The sequence below is a fragment of the Plasmodium gallinaceum genome (genome assembly GCF_900005855.1).
Source record: "Plasmodium gallinaceum strain 8A genome assembly, contig: PGAL8A_v1_98, whole genome shotgun sequence".
Classification (NCBI taxonomy): Eukaryota; Apicomplexa; class Aconoidasida; order Haemosporida; family Plasmodiidae; genus Plasmodium; species Plasmodium gallinaceum.
Window position 1 is genome coordinate 1058032 of NW_021628265.1, and position 20137 is coordinate 1078168.

At 16.4% G+C, this 20137-nt stretch overlaps 7 protein-coding genes across 7 annotated transcripts; 3 read left to right on the forward strand and 4 right to left on the reverse strand.

Annotated features, from left to right (window-relative positions):
* Positions 1-3473: 3473 nt before the first annotated feature.
* PGAL8A_00353500 (RNA-binding protein, putative) lies at positions 3474-6245 on the forward strand (the record flags this gene model as incomplete). Its single annotated transcript, XM_028672584.1, has 1 exon — positions 3474-6245. One exon carries the CDS (start codon positions 3474-3476, stop codon positions 6243-6245), a length of 2772 nt encoding a protein of 923 aa, XP_028529122.1.
* Positions 6246-7380: 1135 nt separating this feature from the next.
* On the reverse strand, positions 7381-8058 carry PGAL8A_00353600 (small nuclear ribonucleoprotein F, putative; the record flags this gene model as incomplete). Its single annotated transcript, XM_028672585.1, has 4 exons — positions 7381-7438; positions 7514-7616; positions 7748-7838; positions 8050-8058. 4 exons carry the CDS (start codon positions 8056-8058, stop codon positions 7381-7383), a joined length of 261 nt encoding a protein of 86 aa, XP_028529123.1.
* A 765-nt stretch (positions 8059-8823) lies between these two features.
* PGAL8A_00353700 (protein phosphatase, putative) lies at positions 8824-10502 on the reverse strand (the record flags this gene model as incomplete). The annotated part of the gene is made up of 7 exons (XM_028672586.1): positions 8824-9153; positions 9264-9371; positions 9435-9553; positions 9725-9802; positions 9925-9996; positions 10167-10283; positions 10454-10502. The coding sequence occupies 7 exons, from the start codon at positions 10500-10502 to the stop codon at positions 8824-8826; spliced, it is 873 nt and encodes a 290-aa protein (XP_028529124.1).
* Positions 10503-12117: 1615 nt separating this feature from the next.
* On the reverse strand, positions 12118-12627 carry dUTPase (deoxyuridine 5'-triphosphate nucleotidohydrolase, putative; the record flags this gene model as incomplete). The annotated part of the gene is made up of 1 exon (XM_028672587.1): positions 12118-12627. One exon carries the CDS (start codon positions 12625-12627, stop codon positions 12118-12120), a length of 510 nt encoding a protein of 169 aa, XP_028529125.1.
* A 2873-nt stretch (positions 12628-15500) lies between these two features.
* PGAL8A_00353900 (conserved Plasmodium protein, unknown function) lies at positions 15501-15813 on the forward strand (the record flags this gene model as incomplete). The annotated part of the gene is made up of 2 exons (XM_028672589.1): positions 15501-15576; positions 15686-15813. 2 exons carry the CDS (start codon positions 15501-15503, stop codon positions 15811-15813), a joined length of 204 nt encoding a protein of 67 aa, XP_028529126.1.
* Positions 15814-16857: 1044 nt separating this feature from the next.
* PGAL8A_00354000 (methyltransferase, putative) lies at positions 16858-17778 on the reverse strand (the record flags this gene model as incomplete). Its single annotated transcript, XM_028672590.1, has 1 exon — positions 16858-17778. The coding sequence occupies one exon, from the start codon at positions 17776-17778 to the stop codon at positions 16858-16860; it is 921 nt and encodes a 306-aa protein (XP_028529127.1).
* A 1531-nt stretch (positions 17779-19309) lies between these two features.
* PGAL8A_00354100 (conserved Plasmodium protein, unknown function) lies at positions 19310-20057 on the forward strand (the record flags this gene model as incomplete). Its single annotated transcript, XM_028672591.1, has 3 exons — positions 19310-19459; positions 19557-19739; positions 19926-20057. 3 exons carry the CDS (start codon positions 19310-19312, stop codon positions 20055-20057), a joined length of 465 nt encoding a protein of 154 aa, XP_028529128.1.
* Between the last annotated feature and the right edge of the window lie 80 nt (positions 20058-20137).

Genomic DNA, 20137 nt, shown 5'->3' on the forward strand with positions numbered 1-20137 from the left:
TTAAAAAAAAAAAAAAAAAAAAAAAGTAGACAATATGTAAAATTTTATAGGATATTTAGTTAACTAAATAGCTTGAAAATTATATATTTTTTTTTTTTTTTTTTTTTTTATTTTTCATTATAGAGAATTTTTTTTTATATTTCAGCTAGTAAAATTTAATATATAAATAAATTTAAAAAACTTTTTTTCTTTTTCCTATTATGAAAGAATAAAAAACAATAAATTAATAAAGTGTATATGCTTTTTAAAAAACAACATTAACGTTTTAAATATTTACATATAATTGTATACACTGTTCATATAAAATTCAATTATTTTAACAAAATTCTTATTCATTAAAATAACAAATCTTGAAAAATTATAAAAGATCAAAGTTGAATATAACAAAAAAATAGTGAACTTAAAATAAGAAAAATATTATTTTTTTCTTTTTTATTAACCATCAAGATTAAAATATATATTTTTATATTTAGCTTGGTAACATTTTTGTAATAATCAAAAAATATAAGATAAATACTTTAGAAAATTCTATGATTGTACATATATATTTTTAAAAACTTTTATTACTTTATTGAAATATTTTCTCAAATAATATTTTTTAAATTTGTACAAGTGTGTTCTTTATATCATACTTTTTAATAATAAAAAAAAAAATTTTTACAAAATTTGTATATCATAGTGTAAATCTATAAATTTACTTTATTAAAAAGTAAATTGAAAAATTAATGTTTATATATATTAGAATGTTATATATTGTATTTAAAAGGTATAAATAAGCAAAAATGAACAATAAAAATTGAAAGACGAAAAAACTTATGAATAATATATTGCCTAGTTTCTTCATATATAATATGTTAGTATTTATAGAATAATTGGAATTTTTTTTTTTTTTCTTTATAATTATTTTAAGGGATTTAAAAACATTTTTATTTTTTTAATTACACATATAGAGCTTTATATAGTAAATAACAGCAGTTTTTATGTAAGTATCTCTATTTTTTATTAATGATTTTTTTTTTCTTACATGTGAAAATCCTTTTACATTATAAAAATTACATAAAACAAAAGAAAAAAATAATATTTATAAATTTATATTCATGATAATATATTTATTTTCTCTTAAATTATTTTAAAACAGTAAATTTCATTCTTTTTGGAAAATAAAATTTTAATCATTGAAAAATTCATTTAAAAATGTTATTATATCAAATGAGAAATGAATTTTTATAAATATTATATAACCTATTTTATGTTACAAATAAAAAAATTCAATATAAATAATATTATGTTAGTAAAATTATACAGTAATTTTCATTTAATTTTTTTGTTTCCTTATTATATATTTTATATATGTGCACAAAAAAAAAAAAAAAAAAAATATCAAAAAAAAATTAATTTGATCTATATATTGTATTATATTATTCATTTCATTATTTTTTTCATAAACTCTTTTGAAGTACAAAATTAAATAATTCTATATATAAGAAATAATATGAATAATTAATTTAAAAATATCGTCCTATGTTTTATAGTTATTTATGAATATTTTTTAGATTCTCTTAAATATGTTATTATTAAAGACAATATTGAAAATTTTATTAAAATTCTCAAATTCAATAATTAGATTATAAAAATTATTTTAAGAAAAAAATATAGAAATCCTATATTTAAGAAATATAAGAATATATACCGTAACAAAATAATTTTAAAGAGAATTTAGGATTGTCTTAAAAACATAGAATTTTTTTTTAATATTTCACTTAATTTAGAATATTTATTTATTAATGCACTATTAAAAAAAAACTTAAAATAGTATTTTATTAGAATTTATATATTTGGTATTTCCTCTTAGAAAAAATTGAAAATTTTGCTAGTTTTTTTTTTTTTTTTAATTAAATTATGAGATAAAAATTCTTAAGGAAATATCCATAAAACTTAAAATTTTACACATTTTTTAAGTAATCTTGTTTATATAAATTAACTTTTTTATAAGTATAATTTAAATAATTTTTTACTCATGAAAAAAAACGCGATAACTTTATAAAAAAAAAAATACATTTTATAAAAAATATATATAATGATATACACATACATGTAAATGTTTTTTTTTTTTTCTTTTGGCATATAAAATCTAAATAACTACTATTTAAAAAAATAAAAAAAATTTGTTTATTTAATGTAGAAGTTTATTTTATTACTTTTAGTTATTTTTACATTATTTTACTTTTTATTTAAAAAACTTTTATACAATTAAATTATTATATTTATTTTGTTTTCATTTGTTAATTATGTTATAATATATATATATATTCATTTTTTTTAATCTTTCATATTAAAATAGAAATCAACATAAAGTTTTATGTCAAATAAGAATAATACAGAATTGTAGAACATTGCATTAAAAAAAATAAAATGTTTTAAATAAGGAGAGACAGTTATTAAAGATAATGTGTATATTATATATATTTTTGGGGTATTTGATAAATATATTGATTTTTTTTTTTTTTTTTTTTTTTTTTTTTTTTTTTTTTGTTAATCTATATGGTTAATGATTTATTAAAATAATATAAAATTAAAAGAAAAATATTTAAATGGAAATAAAAAATACAAGTTATAAATTAAAATTTTAATGAGAAGTATAAATAGTTCAAATATATGTAAATTTACTAAAGAAAATTAAATGTAATTTCTTCTTTTTTCTTTCTTTTCACATTTTCTTTTTCTTTTTCTTTTTTTTTACCATGGAATCTTTCTTTTATGAGATAAAAATGTACAAAATACATTTGTAAGATTTTATATATTTAGAATTAAAATACATACATATATATATATATACATATGTACATATATTTGTTAAAACGAATAGAAACTTAAAATTTAATTTAATATTTTTTATAAAAAAAATACTAATAAAATAAAATTAGTTACATCTTACATCGAAAAAAAATTCTTAATAAATATATATATATTTATATTTTTTTTAATAAAAAAAAATAATTAAAATTAACAAAAATAATAATATTTATGATTGATTTATAAATCTTTGCTAAATCTTTTAAAATAAAATATTAATAATGTTAGTAAAAAAAAAAAAAAAAAAACAGAACATTAAAATATCATTGATTTAACAGAGTACTATAGGATTCTTAATTTTTTCATTATAATTTGATAAAATGATATTAAAAAAATAATTTCAATTCAATTCAATTCAATTCATTTTTTTTTACTACCTTTATAAAATTAAAAAATATACATGCATATTTTATTTTTTTATTTAAAAAAAAATAGAAAAATTCGTAAAAGTTATAACAAAAAAATAAGAAAAAATAAATTTTTATATATCTATATATGTAAATACGATTAAATATATAAATATATATATATATTTATATATATATTTTTACATTTAAATATTGTAATATAGAATAAATTTTTGAAATAAGAAAAAACAAAGAAACAAAAAAGAAAAAAAAATGGTCGAAAATGGATGTAGTTTATTAATAAGGAATTTAAGTTTTGAAACAAGTCCTGAAAAGGTCAGAAAAATTTTTGAACATTTTGGAAAAATTCGTGATGTTTATTTACCATTAGACCATTATACAAGAAGGCCAAGAGGTTTTGGCTTTGTTGAATATTATGAACCAAAATATGCAAAAGAAGCTTTAAATATTTTAAATAATTCAAAAATAGATGGAAAAGAAATAAAAATTATTATAGCTCAAAATAGAAGAAAATCACCAGATACTATGAAAATGTATCATAATAATATGAATGACTCTAGATATAGAGATAAATATAGTAGCAGTAGAAGAAGGTATAGTAGATATAGGTCATTAGAACCTGATAGACGCAATCATAAAAGAAGTAGGAGTCATAATATACAAAAGTATAAAAGAAAATATAAAAATTATAAAAAATATTCAAGAAGTTCATCTAGTTATAGTTACTCTTCATATTATTCATCATATAGCAGTAGCAGTAGTAGTAGTAGTAGTAGTAGTAGAAGTAGTAACAGTGATTATGAGTATAAAAAGAAGAAAAAAAAAAAAAGTAGAAATGTTAAAAAAAGTATTAGTAAGAGTAATTCAAGGAAAAATAGTAGAAGACATAATAGAAAAAATAAAAACAATTATAGAAAAAAAAAAAGTTATTCTAGCGAAGAAATTTATGATGAAGGGTCATCAAAAAGTATGAGTAAAGAAGATAATAAAGAGAAAAAAAAAAAAATAAGTAAAACTACTAAAAATAATAATAGTTATAGAGAAAGTTCAGGTGATAAAAGTTCCTCTGAAGAAAGTTTTTACACAAGTAAAAAAGACAAAAATAGTTATAACAGAAGTTCAAATTCTCTTACTTATAAAAATGAAGACTGTAAAAAATCATCAGCCATTGATAGTTCAAATGAGAATAATTCCAAAGTGAAATCATCCGAATCAAGTGAAGGAAGGATAAATAATTCTAAGTTAGATTATGAAAGTGATAAAGAAAAAAAGAAAGAAAATAATATTATAGAAGGTATTTCTAGTAATAATTTAGAATACAAGGAAAGTGAAAATTATGAAAATTCTACAGAAAATGATAATGAAACAAATAACACTTATCAAAAAGAGAAAAAAAGTGAAAATGAACAAAATACGAAAACTTCAAATAATAATTTTATGCCACTATTAAATAATATTGATGAAAAACAATTGGATAATATAAGTAATTTAAAATATAAAAAAAAAGAAGAAGAAATATATTCCAATAATTTATTAAATTCTAATTCGAATGTAGAATCTATTAAATGCAAAAATTTAAAAGAGGATGAAAGTGACAATGACAATTTGAATAATAAAAAAAAATCAGAAGGTACTACAAACGAAACTAATGAAGTTGAAAAAAATGATAAAAATAATTTTTCAAATATAATTAAAAATGAATACAAAATTACATCATATGTAAATGAAAAAGACAATGAAAACATTAACAGCAATATAAACATTTGTAATGATTCTACAAAAGAATGTAATGATAAAAATAAATCATTCATTAATATTAATGAAAACAGAAATATTACTGATCATGATGAAAATATAAATAGATATAGTCACGATAAAAAAAATAGTGAAGGTGCATCCTTATATGAAAGTTATGTTGATGAAAAAAAAGAAGATAAAATTAATTTAAAAAAGAAAAAAATTGTAAAACATATATCAAGTAGTAATAATAACTCTTCAAGTAGTACAAGTTCAGATTATAAAAGTAAATATAGGCATAAACACTTAAATAAAAAAAAAAAAAGAATCAAGGAAAGTTTATCAGAGAGTTCTGACTATAGAAGTAGTAATGATTATAAAAATGAAACTAAAAAATCTGTTAGAAAATACAAAAATTCATTAAAAGAAAAACTCAAAAAGGATAAAGAATCTCGTAAAAAAAAAGTTAAACATTCATATTCTTATAGAAAAAGAGGAGGTAACCGTGACAGAAAAAGTGAAAGCAGAAGTGAAAGTGAAAGTGAGAATGAGAATGACAGTGAGAGTGATAGTGAAAGTGAGAGAAGTAAAAATAAAAATCAGATCAAAAGTGATAACAGCGATAGTATGGAAATAAAAAGGAGCATTAGTCAGGAAAGTAAAAATAAAAAGGTACATGTTGATGTAAGTGATAAAGAAAAAACAATTAAAAAAATTAAAAGCACAAGTAGACGAAATGAAGATAAAAGAAGTGATAGTGAAGGAAGTGAAGATTCTAGAAGTAAAAAAAGTTATAGTTCACAAAGTAAGAATGACAAAAATGCATATAGGAGTACTAGTGAGAACACTTATAAAAGTAAAAGTGCATATGAAAACTCTCGTGAACTGTCAGATGATAAAGAATATATAAAAAAAAGAAAAAAAAGAAATAGAACAAAGAGTACTTCTAGTAATTCAGAAAAATATGATAAAATAAGACATAATAATAAAAATAAAATAAATAATAAATCTATTAATAAAAAGAAATTAAGAAAAAGGAGAGATTCTAAAGATTCTTATGAAAGTTCCACTTATAGCAAAAGTAGTTATAGTTCAATGGAAATATCAACTAATAGTAGAAGTAGTTATAGTAGTTCATTTAAAAAAAAAAAGGATAAATATTTAAATAAACAAATTAATAAAAAAAAATATAAGCAAAAAAGTAATAGAAAAGATAAAGGAATCGATAATTCAGAGAATTCTTCAGTTAGTTACAGAAGATCTCCAGTAATCAGAAATTATAGTTAACCAACAAAATAAATTAAAATAAAGAAATAATATAATTATATTGATAGGAAAATATTTTATCAAAAAATACATTATATGTTAACTGCAATAATTTAGAAATAATAAAAAAAAATAATTAAATAAACTTCAATAATACCAAGAAACCTAACAAATTTAGTAATTATAATAAACAAAAAAAAAAAAAAAAAGTTAAAAAGTTTAATACTATTTTGAAGAAAAAAATAAAAATATAAAATACCCTATGTATATGTATCTTGAAAAAAACAAGAATGAAATTATATCTTCTTGTTTAACATAGTTACGATTTTGTTTTTCATAAATTTAATATTTTAATTCCTTTTATTTTTCTTAATGATGTTAGTATGAATAAATATTTACATATTTATTGCTATTTTAAATACAATGAACATAATTGATGAAATAATTATTTTGAATTTAAATTTAATGGAAGATTTTAATTATAATCAGAACTAGATAATATAGTTCTATTATTTAATTTCATATCACAACATTTTTTCCTTAATTTTTTTTTTAAAAATTATTCATTTTCATTATTTATTATCTTACATTTTATGATATTTTGTTTTGTATAGTTTTATTTATTTATTTATTTTTTTTTTTTTTTTAAGTTTAATGGTTAATCAACAAGTGTACAAAAATTTTGCTGCACTTTAAAAAAAAGAAAATGGAAAAAAATAGAAAAAAATAGAAAAAAATATAATAAAATATAATAAAATATAATAAAATAGAAAAATATAGGTAAATAAATGTTACTTAGATATTTCTTTTTTATAAATAAAGGAATATATATGAAAAAGACAAAAATTTTTTAGAAATGAAAAAAATAAAATAAAATTGAATATTTAAATTTATCACTTTGGCAAATTAATCATATTTTTTATATTATTAAAATTTATAAAAAAAAAAAGTTTATTCTCATTAACTTACATTTTTCATTTTTTCTTTAAAAAATAAAGAATCAACTATAAAATTAAAAATATTACTTTAAAATAAGTTATTAATTAAAAAAAGTATTAACTAATGTATTTTATAATATTGAAAATTAATTAAAACTAAAAAAAAAAAAAAAAAGTGAAAATAAATTGGCTTTTCGTTTATAGAATTTAAAAATCTTTTATTTTTCAGTTTTGCTCTTTTCGTTTTCCTCTCTTATATATAAAATATTGTTACATCTGAAAATAAGAAATTAAGTATATTGCTATTTATTTAATATTATTATTTTTCATTTTTATATTTCATCTGTCTACCTTAAAAATATCTCTCCTAAAGTTCCTTTGTAATCACCATGTATCCATTCTTCTGCATTTATCAATCTAATGTTCATATAAGCGTCAAAAGATTTTAGATTCCCTATAAAGTTTAAAAGAAGTATATTATTATATAAAAAAAAAAGAAAATAATATAAAAAAAGAAGAAAATAATATAAAAAAAAAGAAAAGAAAAGAAAAAAAAAGAAAAAAAAAACAAAAATGTTATAAAACCTTTATACTCCATTCCCCATTTTAATTTTATTACTACTCTTTTTCCAGCCAAACTATTTAAAAATGGCTTAGGATTTAAAGGTGCAATTCCCTAATTAAAAAGGAATAAATGTAAAAGATAATTATAATTTATAAAATAATTATTTATAAAATAATTATTTATAAAATTCTGTTGATGTAATTATTATTTTAAAATACAACAAAATATATTATTTATATATGTTGAATACAATACTATGTAAAAAAAAAAAAAAAAAAAGTATTTCATATAATGAAATTATTCGTAAATCCTTTTTCCTTACCACTGACATTTCTCTTTATTTTACAAAAAAAAAAAAATAAAATAAATACAAAATGAAAAATAAATAATTCCTGATACTTATTTTTGAATAAAATGAATGTTTTAATTTCTTTTCTTTTAGCTTTGGTTATAAATTTTAAAGATTTTTTTTAATTTAATTTACTTTGTTTTTATTTTTATTCTTCTAATTATTTCACCTTATTTTTTTATTTTTATTGTATATAAATTTCTTTTTCATTAAATAATTTCATAAATTTTAATAAAGGTTATTTTTAAAAATATAAAAAATGAAAATGGATTTTACATATATATATATATATATTTTTTTTTTTTTTTTTTTTTTTTTTTTTTTTTGATTATCACCTTTTTATAAAATAACCAAATGGTTTATAATATTTCTGAATTAATTTTAATAATAATAAAAAATAAAAAATTCTCGTACAAAATAAAAAAAAAAAAAAATACATATATATTTATATATATATATTTATTTTAAATATTGCTTGCTAACAAAATTCCATTTAAAAAACATATTTAAAAAAAAAAAAAAAAAAAAATGAAATATATAAAACAAGTTGAAAAGGTAACGCAATAATAAAAAAATACTAAACATAAAAAATAGGGATATGATTAAAATAAATTCAAAAAAAAATATTAATTCTAGATGGAAAATATTTTAAAATAAATTACTATATAAAAGGAAATATAATAAAATACAATAAAACATAGAAAAATGCATTAAAGTATAATAAATAAAAGCAAAAAAGTTTCATTTTTATTCTCTACCGCTTCTATAATCATAACAACCCATATTAGGATAATTTAAAACATTTTCTAAGTATAAGCAGATCCACTTTTGCATTTTAACAAAAGATTCTCTTAATATTCCTATCTCAGAATTAGCATTCATTACGCTATCAAACGATTGTTTTTTTTTTATCATCCTATAAGCACCAACATATTCACCAGTTCTATCTCTTCCTCTTCGACAATGAATTACAAATATAGTATTTTTCATATTAAGAAATTTTTCATATAAACTGTCTATTTTATTTAATATATCATCTGTGTTCCATGTTAAATTTTTTAATTTAGTCATTAATTCCTTAAAAAATAAAAAAAATAAAATATTTAGATATACCTTATTTTTTGTAAAATTCGAAATTAATTATATATATGAAAATAAAAAATTTTACTTTTTATATTATTTCATACCTCCTTTTTCAAATCATATGGGTCTTTATCTCTATACCCTAGAATTAGCTGATTATCTACATTTGCTTCTTTTACATAGCACTTTTCAGATGCATAACAACATCCCTCCTATAATAAAATAGATTTATAATATAATATAAAATATAAAATATTTAATTTATCTTTTTTAACCTTTTGATTGTTTTTTAACAGTGATATTATATAAAGCGAATAATTATTTTTATAAACTAAATTTGATTCTTCTACTACTCTTTTAATTTCTTTTAATAGTAACTCTTCAGAAAATATACCTAAAAAAAAAAAAAATTCATCAAATTGTTTTTACAAGTATTTATATGTATTAATTAGAATTTTTTTTTTTTTAATGCAATTCATTACATAATTTTAAAATTATATAAAAATTATTTTGTTGAGTTTTTAAATATATATATATATATACTTATTTATTTATTTTGAATTACCATTAAATATAGGAACACTACTTCTTAATAGAAAGTTATTATTTTCAATATTAGCGTCAACAATTAAAAGTCTTTCAGCTGTTTAAATAATTAGAATAAAACATTAACAATAAAATGAATAAAAAAAAAAAAAAAAAAAAAAGAATAATGTTTATATAATTTTATCATAAAATAGCATATTAAAATAAAAATAGGATTACGATCAAATTCGGGATATGTGTAATTTTTACATTCTTCATTTAATACATTGCAATCTATATCTTTATCAGCATCTAAATAAGAGAGATAAGGAAGAAATATATAAATGATATAATAATTATATATATTGAATAAAAAATATTTTAAAGTAGGAAACGATTTAAACTTATTTATTAAAATTTATATAAATTAAATAAACATATAATTAACGAAATAAGTGAAACACCTTAATTTTTTATATTACTTTTTTCATTAATTTCATAATATACAATGAATAAAATATATATTACAAAAATTCCTAAAAATATATATATGAACTTTTTATATTTTTTCAAAGTATGAAAAAATCCCTTCTTTGTATCTATATTTAGAAAAAAAAGAAAAAAGGAAAGAAATAAAAAAGTAAATAATTTTGTATGAATGATGTTAGCTTATCAAATTCTACAGTAATATATTTCATATTAATTATGTTTTATTCTTTATTTTTTCTCTATAGTTTTTATTATTTCTTTTTTAATATCCTTTTATTACATTTATTTGAAGTTTCAGTATATTCTGAATCATTTAATGGGCTCCACATTTTTTTTTTTGTACAAAAAAACAAGTTAAGGAATTTATTTTAAAATTGACTCTAACTTTTGTTTTTTTAGAAATATTTTTCTTCTCTTTACCATGTATAGTTCTAAATTTAGCATCCAAAAATGTTTTACAAAATTAATTTTATTTTGTATATTGTTTTGAAGAAAATTATTTTCATTTATATTAAAAATTTTTTTATATTCATATAGTTAATGATCATTAAAAAAAATTAAAAAAAAAAAAAAAAAAAATGAAACCCTTGGAACCTTTAAAAAAAAAAAAAAAAAAAAAAAAAAAAAAGATGAATACAAAATATTCACAAGAAAAAAAAAAAAAAAATTTTAAATAGGCTGCTTTAAAAAAAAAATAAATATAATCTCATCAAATTAATCACTAAATACTTTTTTAATTTTCATATTTTTTTTATCAATAATTTTAAAGATTTGTAGTATGAAAAATCTAGAAACAAAATTCTTATAATAGTTACATGTGAAAATGAATATTTGAAAAACAAGAAATTATTTTATCACAATTCTTTTTATAAGGAAAAACTATAAGAATAATTTTTAAATTTATGCAATTATTTTTTATTTCTTTTATTTTTTTTTTTTTGCTATATTTTAAATATATATTTCTTCTAAAAAATGTAGCCTTAAAATTTTTTTAAGAAATATTAATTATATTCATTCTAATATAAGAAATAATAAAAAATGTTAAATAAACAAAGAAAAATATATTAAAAAACATTTTTTTCCAAAATAAGAATTTTTATTAAAGAAAAATACTTGAATTGTTAAATAAATTAAAGTATTATTTATACAAGAACAATAAGAAGTATTAATATTATAACATTATATTGAAAATTAAATTATATAAAAAAATAGGCAAATATAATTTACATAAAATATTTAAAAAAATTCTAATTATTTAGAATATTTTTTAGAGTTATATATTTTTCATATGAAAATCTATGAATTAGTTATTTTATTTTTTTTTTTTTTTGTACCTTGTTATTTTTATATTTACCCCAAAATATTTTATCTTTATGAAACTAATACTCTTTTATATGAAATATATAGAATTTAATATATTATTTAGATAGTATTTTATTCATTTGATAAATGTTTTAATTAATTATAGAAATAGATGGGGGTGTTATAATAAAACAATCTTTATTTTTGTTCCTTTTTTTTAATTAAAATAATACGAAATATTTATTAATTGAAGTTTTTTTTTTTTTATTTTTTTTTATAATTATATATCAATGTTGTTAAATCTTATATATTTATATTAGTAAAAATAGAAAGTTTACTGTATGAATAAAAATATGTTTCTTTAATTTAAATTTTATATAGAAATTTATAAGTTTTTACTATATTATGTATTTTTATTCTTTAATTTTATAATATTTCATTAGTATAATTATCTTATCATTGTAAGTACTTCAGTTGTGTTTCTTTTTTTTTTCCTTTTTTATAATTTTTCACTTGTTCTTTATATATATGCAATTTTATTTATCTTTAAAATTATAATAGAAAACTTTAAAATATTCACTAAAATTTTTTAGAATATATATATATATTATGTACATTTTAAGGAAAAAAGAAAACAAATTGTTATTTATTATTTGAAGTAGAACCAAATCCACCTTCACCTCTTGAAGTTTCATCAAGTTCATCAACTAATTCAAAGGAAAGGGGTTCACCTGTAAAAGAGACTAACTGAACTAGTTTATCATTTTTTTTAATATGATAATCATCTTCACTAATATTATCAAGAGCAGCAATTATTTCTCCTCTATACCCTGCATCTATTAAACCAATTGAATTAGCCAATCGTAGAGGTGTCTTAGATATACTACTACGTGGAAATAATAAAAAACTTGTATTTATCACATTCTTTGTATCGTCTTTCTTATTTTTTTCACAACACTTATTGTAACAATCACATTTATATTGTAAAGCTACTACTTTTATACCTAGTTTAACAAATGTAGTTGATTTAGCCTTTATCACTTCATCCTTAATAATAAATAAATCTAACCCACTATCCCCTTCATGATATGTTTTATGATTTTTGTATAATTCTCTTACTTCATCACTCAAACATTTAATTTTTAGATGCATTTTCTCTTATATATATGTATATAATTTAAAAAAAAAAACACATATATATATATATATTTTTTGAAGATAGTACAATATAAAGAAATATTTTTAAGGATATTAAGAAATTATTATCTTAACAAAATACTAATATATTAATTTATAAAATTATATGTTTAAATGATTTCATATAGCATTATAACAATAATAATTTTAGATCTTTTAGTGATGAAATTAATTATTTATTAAACTTTTTATTATAAAATTATCAATGTTTATAATTAAATACTTATATTACTTTTTATTATATTCTTTTTTTTTTTTTTTTTTTTTTTTTTTTTATTATATATATCCTTTTTAAATATAATTTTGTAAGGTGAACTATCTTTTTATAGTATATCTTTTTATTTTTTTTTTTTTAATTAATGTAGATATCCTAATTTACTAATTTCATTTAATACTTAATATTTTTGTAATATTTGTTGATATAATTAAAAAAAAATTTATTATATTTTTATGACATATAATTATAAAATTAAATTATAATTGTGAAATACATTTATGGAATATTATTTCGAAATGTAATATTAAATACTTAAAATGTTAATTTACATTTGTGTAATACTGAAATAAAATATTAAACTAACAAAAGCTATTATTATTTTTAATAATAATTCTCTCAATCTTCATAGCAGGATTAATTATTTAAAATATATATATATATATATCCTTTATTTGATAAAAAGAATACAAAAGAAGAAATGAGAAAAAAAAAAAAAAAAAGACTTAAGATATTATATTTTAAATAAATATATATAAAAATGTAATATTTTTTTTATCAAAGTGATTTTTTTAATACATAAAAAGAGATGAGAAAAAGAAATATGTTTAAGGAAAATAAAAGCAAAAATTTTATTATGAATAAATTGAAAATAATTACTTTAGCAAATGGATTTTTACCATAAAAAATTAGTGAATTTTTTATTATTAGTTTTTGCTAAAAGTGTATAAAAATAGTATATTATTATTTCTAATTTCTGTTATACATTTTTTGGTAAAACATATATAAATTATATTTTATTCTTTTATTTACATTTTTTTTTTTTTTTGATAACTATAAAAGTACAAAATATAAGAATGAAAATTTAAGAAAAATACTATTTTGCATATTTATTCTTACTTTTTTAATTTAATATTTTATTTAATTTAACATGGAAAAATATATATATTATTATCCTTTTATATTGTAAATAAATTTTTATTTTTTAAAAATCGTAACTCTTCATGTTATGAAAATTATAGCCTAAATTTACATATTTTTTGTCTAATATATTATTTTGGCCCTTTTTTATTTTTAATATTTTTTTTTTTTTTTTTTTTGTGTGCAATAAAATTTAATCCATTAAAAGAAAAAAGGTAAAAATAATTGTTATATTGAAATATTTGATATTAATATAATATATAATTATTCTTTCAAAAAGTTACAAATTTAGTAAGAATGAAAACTAAGTTTATGTTTCTTTACTCAAAAAAGCAATGCTATTTTTTTATCTATCTCCTTGAAATTGGACTGAACCAGATAACAAAATTATATAAAATGTGATTAATATAAGTAGTAAGTAGAATAATTTAAAAAGCTTAATAAATTAATTTGTATAATTCATCTTATATTTTATCCTACTTTTAAAGTAATCACAAAAAGTTATAAATAATATATTTTATTTCAGAAATATTTATTATTCTTTAAATTTTCTTAAAAAAACAAGATTCATTTGTTGTAATTTTATTTAAGATAAAACATATATATATAAATATAAACAATAAATTTAGGGAATAGAATAAAATAAAATTATATATTTATATATTCTAATGTGTTTATAATTTTTAATCGATTCCTTAAAAAAAGATAAAATATTTACATCAATTTCATTTGCAAGAGGCTACAACTCTTTATAATTATTTTTTCAAATAAATTTTGAGTGAAATTAAAAGGATATTTTTAAATTTTCTATTTTAAAAATTGAATAATTTGATATAGGAATCTCAATTTAATTTTCTATTATTTAATTAATATTTTCATTGAAATGAATATAAATATATAAATAATTATACGTTTGTGAGAATGTTTATGCATGCCTATAAAAATTATATATTTTTTTTTTAAGGTTTAAAGAATATTTCTTAAAAATGAACCCACGTTACAACACTTACATTCATTCAATTTCAGCTACTCACAGAAATGCAAATTTTTTGACATGTAAAAAAATTTCCATTTAAAAATGTAAAACAAAAATAACTAAAAAAAGAATTTTATATCATGTTATTTTTATATATTTGAAAAAATAATAAAATTTGATACACTTTTCTTGTAAAGTTTAAAAAAAAAAAAAAAAAAAGCTTAATGGTTATATTTTATATGTATCAATAAACAAGCTCAATTATTGCAAATCATCGTTTATTTATTAAAAAAGCGAAAAAAAAAAAAAAAAAAAAAAAAAAAAAACATAAATATAAAAATGAATATGTTAATAAAAATATATATGCACGTAATATCAGTTATATATTCGTATATTTAATTTATTGGTTAGTTTATTCATTACATATTAGCTACAACTTCTTATAAAAATGATACTATATGAAATGTAAGCAATTTAAGCTATAATTTGATTAAAAAATATATGAACTATTAATTAAAAGTCTCCAAGAGATAAATTTTTTTTTCTTTTTTAAATTTAAATTTTTTTTCACACACATCAAATAAAAATAAAAAACTTCTTTTTTGCTAAAATTTATTCTAATTTAAATTTTTTTTTTTTTTTTATTATATAATATTAAAGTCCCAATTTTTCATTTTTACTTATTTTATATTTATTTATTTTTTTGTTTTTGTTAAAATGAGATCCTGTTATTCTCATAAAGGTACTAGCCCTGGAAAGCATACTGGAAAATGCGTATCATATGATTCAATTGGTAATTATTTTATGTATACAATTTTTTTTTTTTAAAACAATAATATATTAAAATTGCATAAATTTATGCATAACTGCAAAACATTTTATTTTTTGTTTTATCTTAATAGGAAAAACAGATATACAATCAGCTAATAATGGAGAATATTCCTATTGCACTATATGTGGTATAGTTCATAAAGATCCTCATAAACAAGCTTTATATCCTTTAAGAGAAGACCAATGTAGGTGTACTTAGATTGTTTTAATAATAATTCAATTAAACGTAAAAATTTATAAATATACGTTTATGAAATGTAATGGTTTTATTAAAAAAATTATAAATGAATTTAATATAAAAAGTTAAAACTCTCTTAATTATTGTTTTGGTATAAATATATTGATATAGATTTTTAATTAATTTTAAATCCCTGTATTTAATATTTATAATTATTTTCAAAGCTGTTTTATTATAAAATTTTTTTTTTATAATTATTAAAATAAAAAATCCATAAAATAATTTTTTTCCTTTTATATACTTTTTTCAATTATAACTTTTTTATTGTTTAAAGTTTTTTTCTCTAAAATTTTTGTATCCATTTTATATAAATTAATTTGCTCTGTAAGTCATTTTTTAAATAAACATACATTTATTTTTAATTAATTCTTGTATCTAATTTTAAAATATTAATGCTACTTTTCTAACTTTTTTTTTTTTTTTGTTGTTAAAGAACTATTTTTTATTATTATTCACATTTAATCAATAATTTATTCATTTTTTTATTTTAAAATAGGATACATTAAAAAAATTTTTTACTCCAATATAGAAAAGATAAAAAAGAATTCATTAAATTTATTTTATTTCGTTAAAAAAAAAAAAAAATACTAGAATAAACATTTTTCACACCTATTAATTTCAAATAGATATTTTATATAAGGGATAGTTTTTTAATTACAGTTTATTAATTTTTTATTTAACAATATTTAATAGAAAAGATTTTTAAATTAGACAAATTATTGTAATATAATTACTAAAATAAGGATAACCTTTTTATAATGTTATGTATTTTTTTTTTTTTCCATCTTTATTAAATCTTGTAAAACCTTTACTAAAATTTTTTGTTTTTCATTTCTATTATAACTTATCATTAATAACAATTTCGTATATATAAATCAACATTTTTTAAAAATTTTACATATGTGAATGTTTTTGAAAATTTCATTTTAAATAGTAATTTAAAAAGCAGATATATATACATATATTTAAAGTTCATAAAAGAAAAGAGAAAATAATATACATATACTATATTTTTTTTGCTATACAAAAATACATATTTTGATTATTTCTTTTTACTTTTTTTGATTCTTCTGAACTTTCATGTATTAATTTAATGCAAATGTCGTCTTTATATTCCTCATGAGAAAGCAATTTAAAATATGGAAATTTATAAAAACAATATTTTACCCATAAATGTAAAGTAAACACATCAGTAATAAAATATATTAATCCGTTTTTTTGTAATAAATGATAATATAATGATAAATTTTCTAATGTTATTATTCTTCTTCGCCAGTTATGTTTTTTAAAGTGAGGATCTGGAAAACAAAAAAATATTTTCTCAATTTGATTTTTTTTAATATAATTTGGTAAAAATTTAATTGCATTAGTACGAATAATAGATATATTATTATAATAAGGATAATGATTATTTCTATAGGAAATAATTTTTTCACCAACATAATTAGTAATTTTATCTCTGATTTCTAAGCCTAATATTAATTTATCATTAAAAAGTTTACTTAATGCAAACAATAAACCTCCATAACCACATCCTATATCTAAAAATTTTACTTCATGATTATTTGATTTGCTACATATAATTTTATCATAAGTAATTGGATGCTTATTTGTATTTAAATACAGTTTGTTCACATCACCCATTAGATCATTAATTTCTTTATTTGTTTCTTTATTTATAATATTTCTATCGGTTTGATCCTTACTGTTATCATTATCATTATTATATTCTATATCTTTTAATGCATTTTCATTCTTTTTTTCTTTATTTTCTATTATATTTTCATTTTTAAAATAATATGGATAATGTAATTTCCAGTCAACATAATTGTAATTAAGTGGATATTTTATGTAACTATCTGAAAGAGGATTGCAATGAGCTCTTTGGCGATAATATCTCTTACAAGGTGTTTTATCTTTTTTCATTTTCCTAACATTCTTAATTTATGTTAACTCTTTTTATATCTTTTTTTTTTTTTCCTTATTATAAATTAAAAAAAAATTTCTTTGTAAATTGTTTTTATGTTGTTACCAGTAAATCTTTTATTTTTATTCAACTTAAATATTTTTATTTTTTATTTTATTTTTTTTTTTTTTTGTTTAATATTATAAATATATATATATATATATATATATATATATATATATATATATATATATATATATATATATTTACGATATCAAAAGTATTTGAAGCATATAAAGAATGTATTATTTTTTTTTACATAATAATTTTGTCAAATTTTTTTGCTACAAATAAATATCTATATATTATATTTTTTTAATTTTTTCTTTTTTTAAATAAATAATGAGATATTATTTATATATAATAAAATATATGAAAACGCAATTAATTTTATCATTTCTAAAAAATGTAATAAAAAAAAAAAAAAAAATAACCCCAATTATTTTTCGTTTTAAATGATTATGTTCTACAAAATTTTTTAAATTAATTTTTCGATTTATAATTTATGTAATTTTTTTTTTTTTTAAAATTTGAGATATAAAAATCCAAGAATATAATATATAAATTCTTATGAACAAATTTCCTCAAAAAAAGTATATGTAAGCATAAGGAGTCTGATACAGATGCATATAGATAACATATTTAAAAATAAAAAAAAATTAAGTGTAATATTATTCTTAAAATTTTGTTCTGAAAAAATAGTATCTGTTATAAGAATGTAAAATTTTATATACATTAATAGTATGATTATAACACACGGAGATATTTGCATAAACTTAAGAGAAAACAAAAAAATATATTAATTAAAAGAACTTAATAATAAAAGTTAAAGAAATTACACCATATTGTATATAGAGATAACTTAATATAAAAATTAGAAATATCATTTGAATTTGTTTTAAAAGTGGGATACTAATAATAAAATAAAAACAATTAGTAATATTAATAACTTAAAAAATAAAAATATTTTACTATATGAATAACAGTATAAATAATCTTTCAGTAAATATTAATAATTATATAAAAAATATAATAAAATAACATAAAATAAAGTAATTGAATTAAATCATTTAAAAAGATATTTTAAAATAAGCTAACAACAATAAATAGTAATAATAATATGAATTATCAAAGTTGTAATAAAAGTGAAAGCATTTATAAAATATAATATAGCATATAAAGATATTAATATACTTTTAATTTTCTAAATTTATTAATAAAAATTGCTCCTTGAAATGTTTATAAACAAAAATTGTTAATCTAAAATAATAATTAAATATATATATTATTTTGACTAATTAATTTCAATTTTATAAATAATTATATATATATATATATATATGCATGTGTGGATTTCAAACTATATTATAAAAATGAATAGTAGAAAAAAAGTTAATATATAATTAAGGTTTTTATTATTATTTTCTTGAAATTTTTCTTTTATTATTTAACGATTATAAAAATATAATTATATTTAAGCATTATATAAAAATGTCAAAATTAAAATTACAAATTTTTTTATATTTTATTTTTTTATATGGAATGAAATTTATAAAACCAAGAAAGGTGTGTAATGTTCTCCAATTTGGATCATATATATTATCATCAAACAAAGAAAACAAAAAATATTTTAAATATGAAGTAATTATATTGATAATTAAAAAAAAAAAAATTTTTTTATCTTAAAAAAAAAAAAAAAAATTATATATTTTCTTTTTAACTTTTAAATATTTTTTAGATTGTAGGAATAATTGATCCATTTGATAAAAATAAGACATTATGGTGTAGAAAAAGAAGAAAAAAATTCAACATACATTTGTTTAAAAATTTATATAGTAGCTTATTTTGCAATATTAATGATTACGTTCACTTAAATAATAGTGATCAATTCATATTTCGTATTTTTCAGATCAATTTAAAAGTAATTTTTTGCATATACATATTTATATACAATTTTAGTATAAATGAAAATAGAAATAATAATATAATTAGAACATTTAAGAATAAAAAAGAAAAAATTGATAATTTTATAAAATAAATAAAACAAATATTTAAGTATGTATAAAATAATATAATTATTATTTATTTTATTTATTCTTTTTTTTAGAAAACTATACAATATATGTTAAAATATAAAGTTGTAAGTGGAAAAACCAAAAAAGATATTGAAGATAAAGAAATTTTATCATTAAAAGAAAACAGCTTTTTGTTTAGGTTTTTGAATAATATAAATATATAACAAAAAAAAAAAAAAAAAAAAAAAAAGTTGGAAGAACATAAGGAAATATGTAACTAATGATTTTAAATATTGTTTAAATG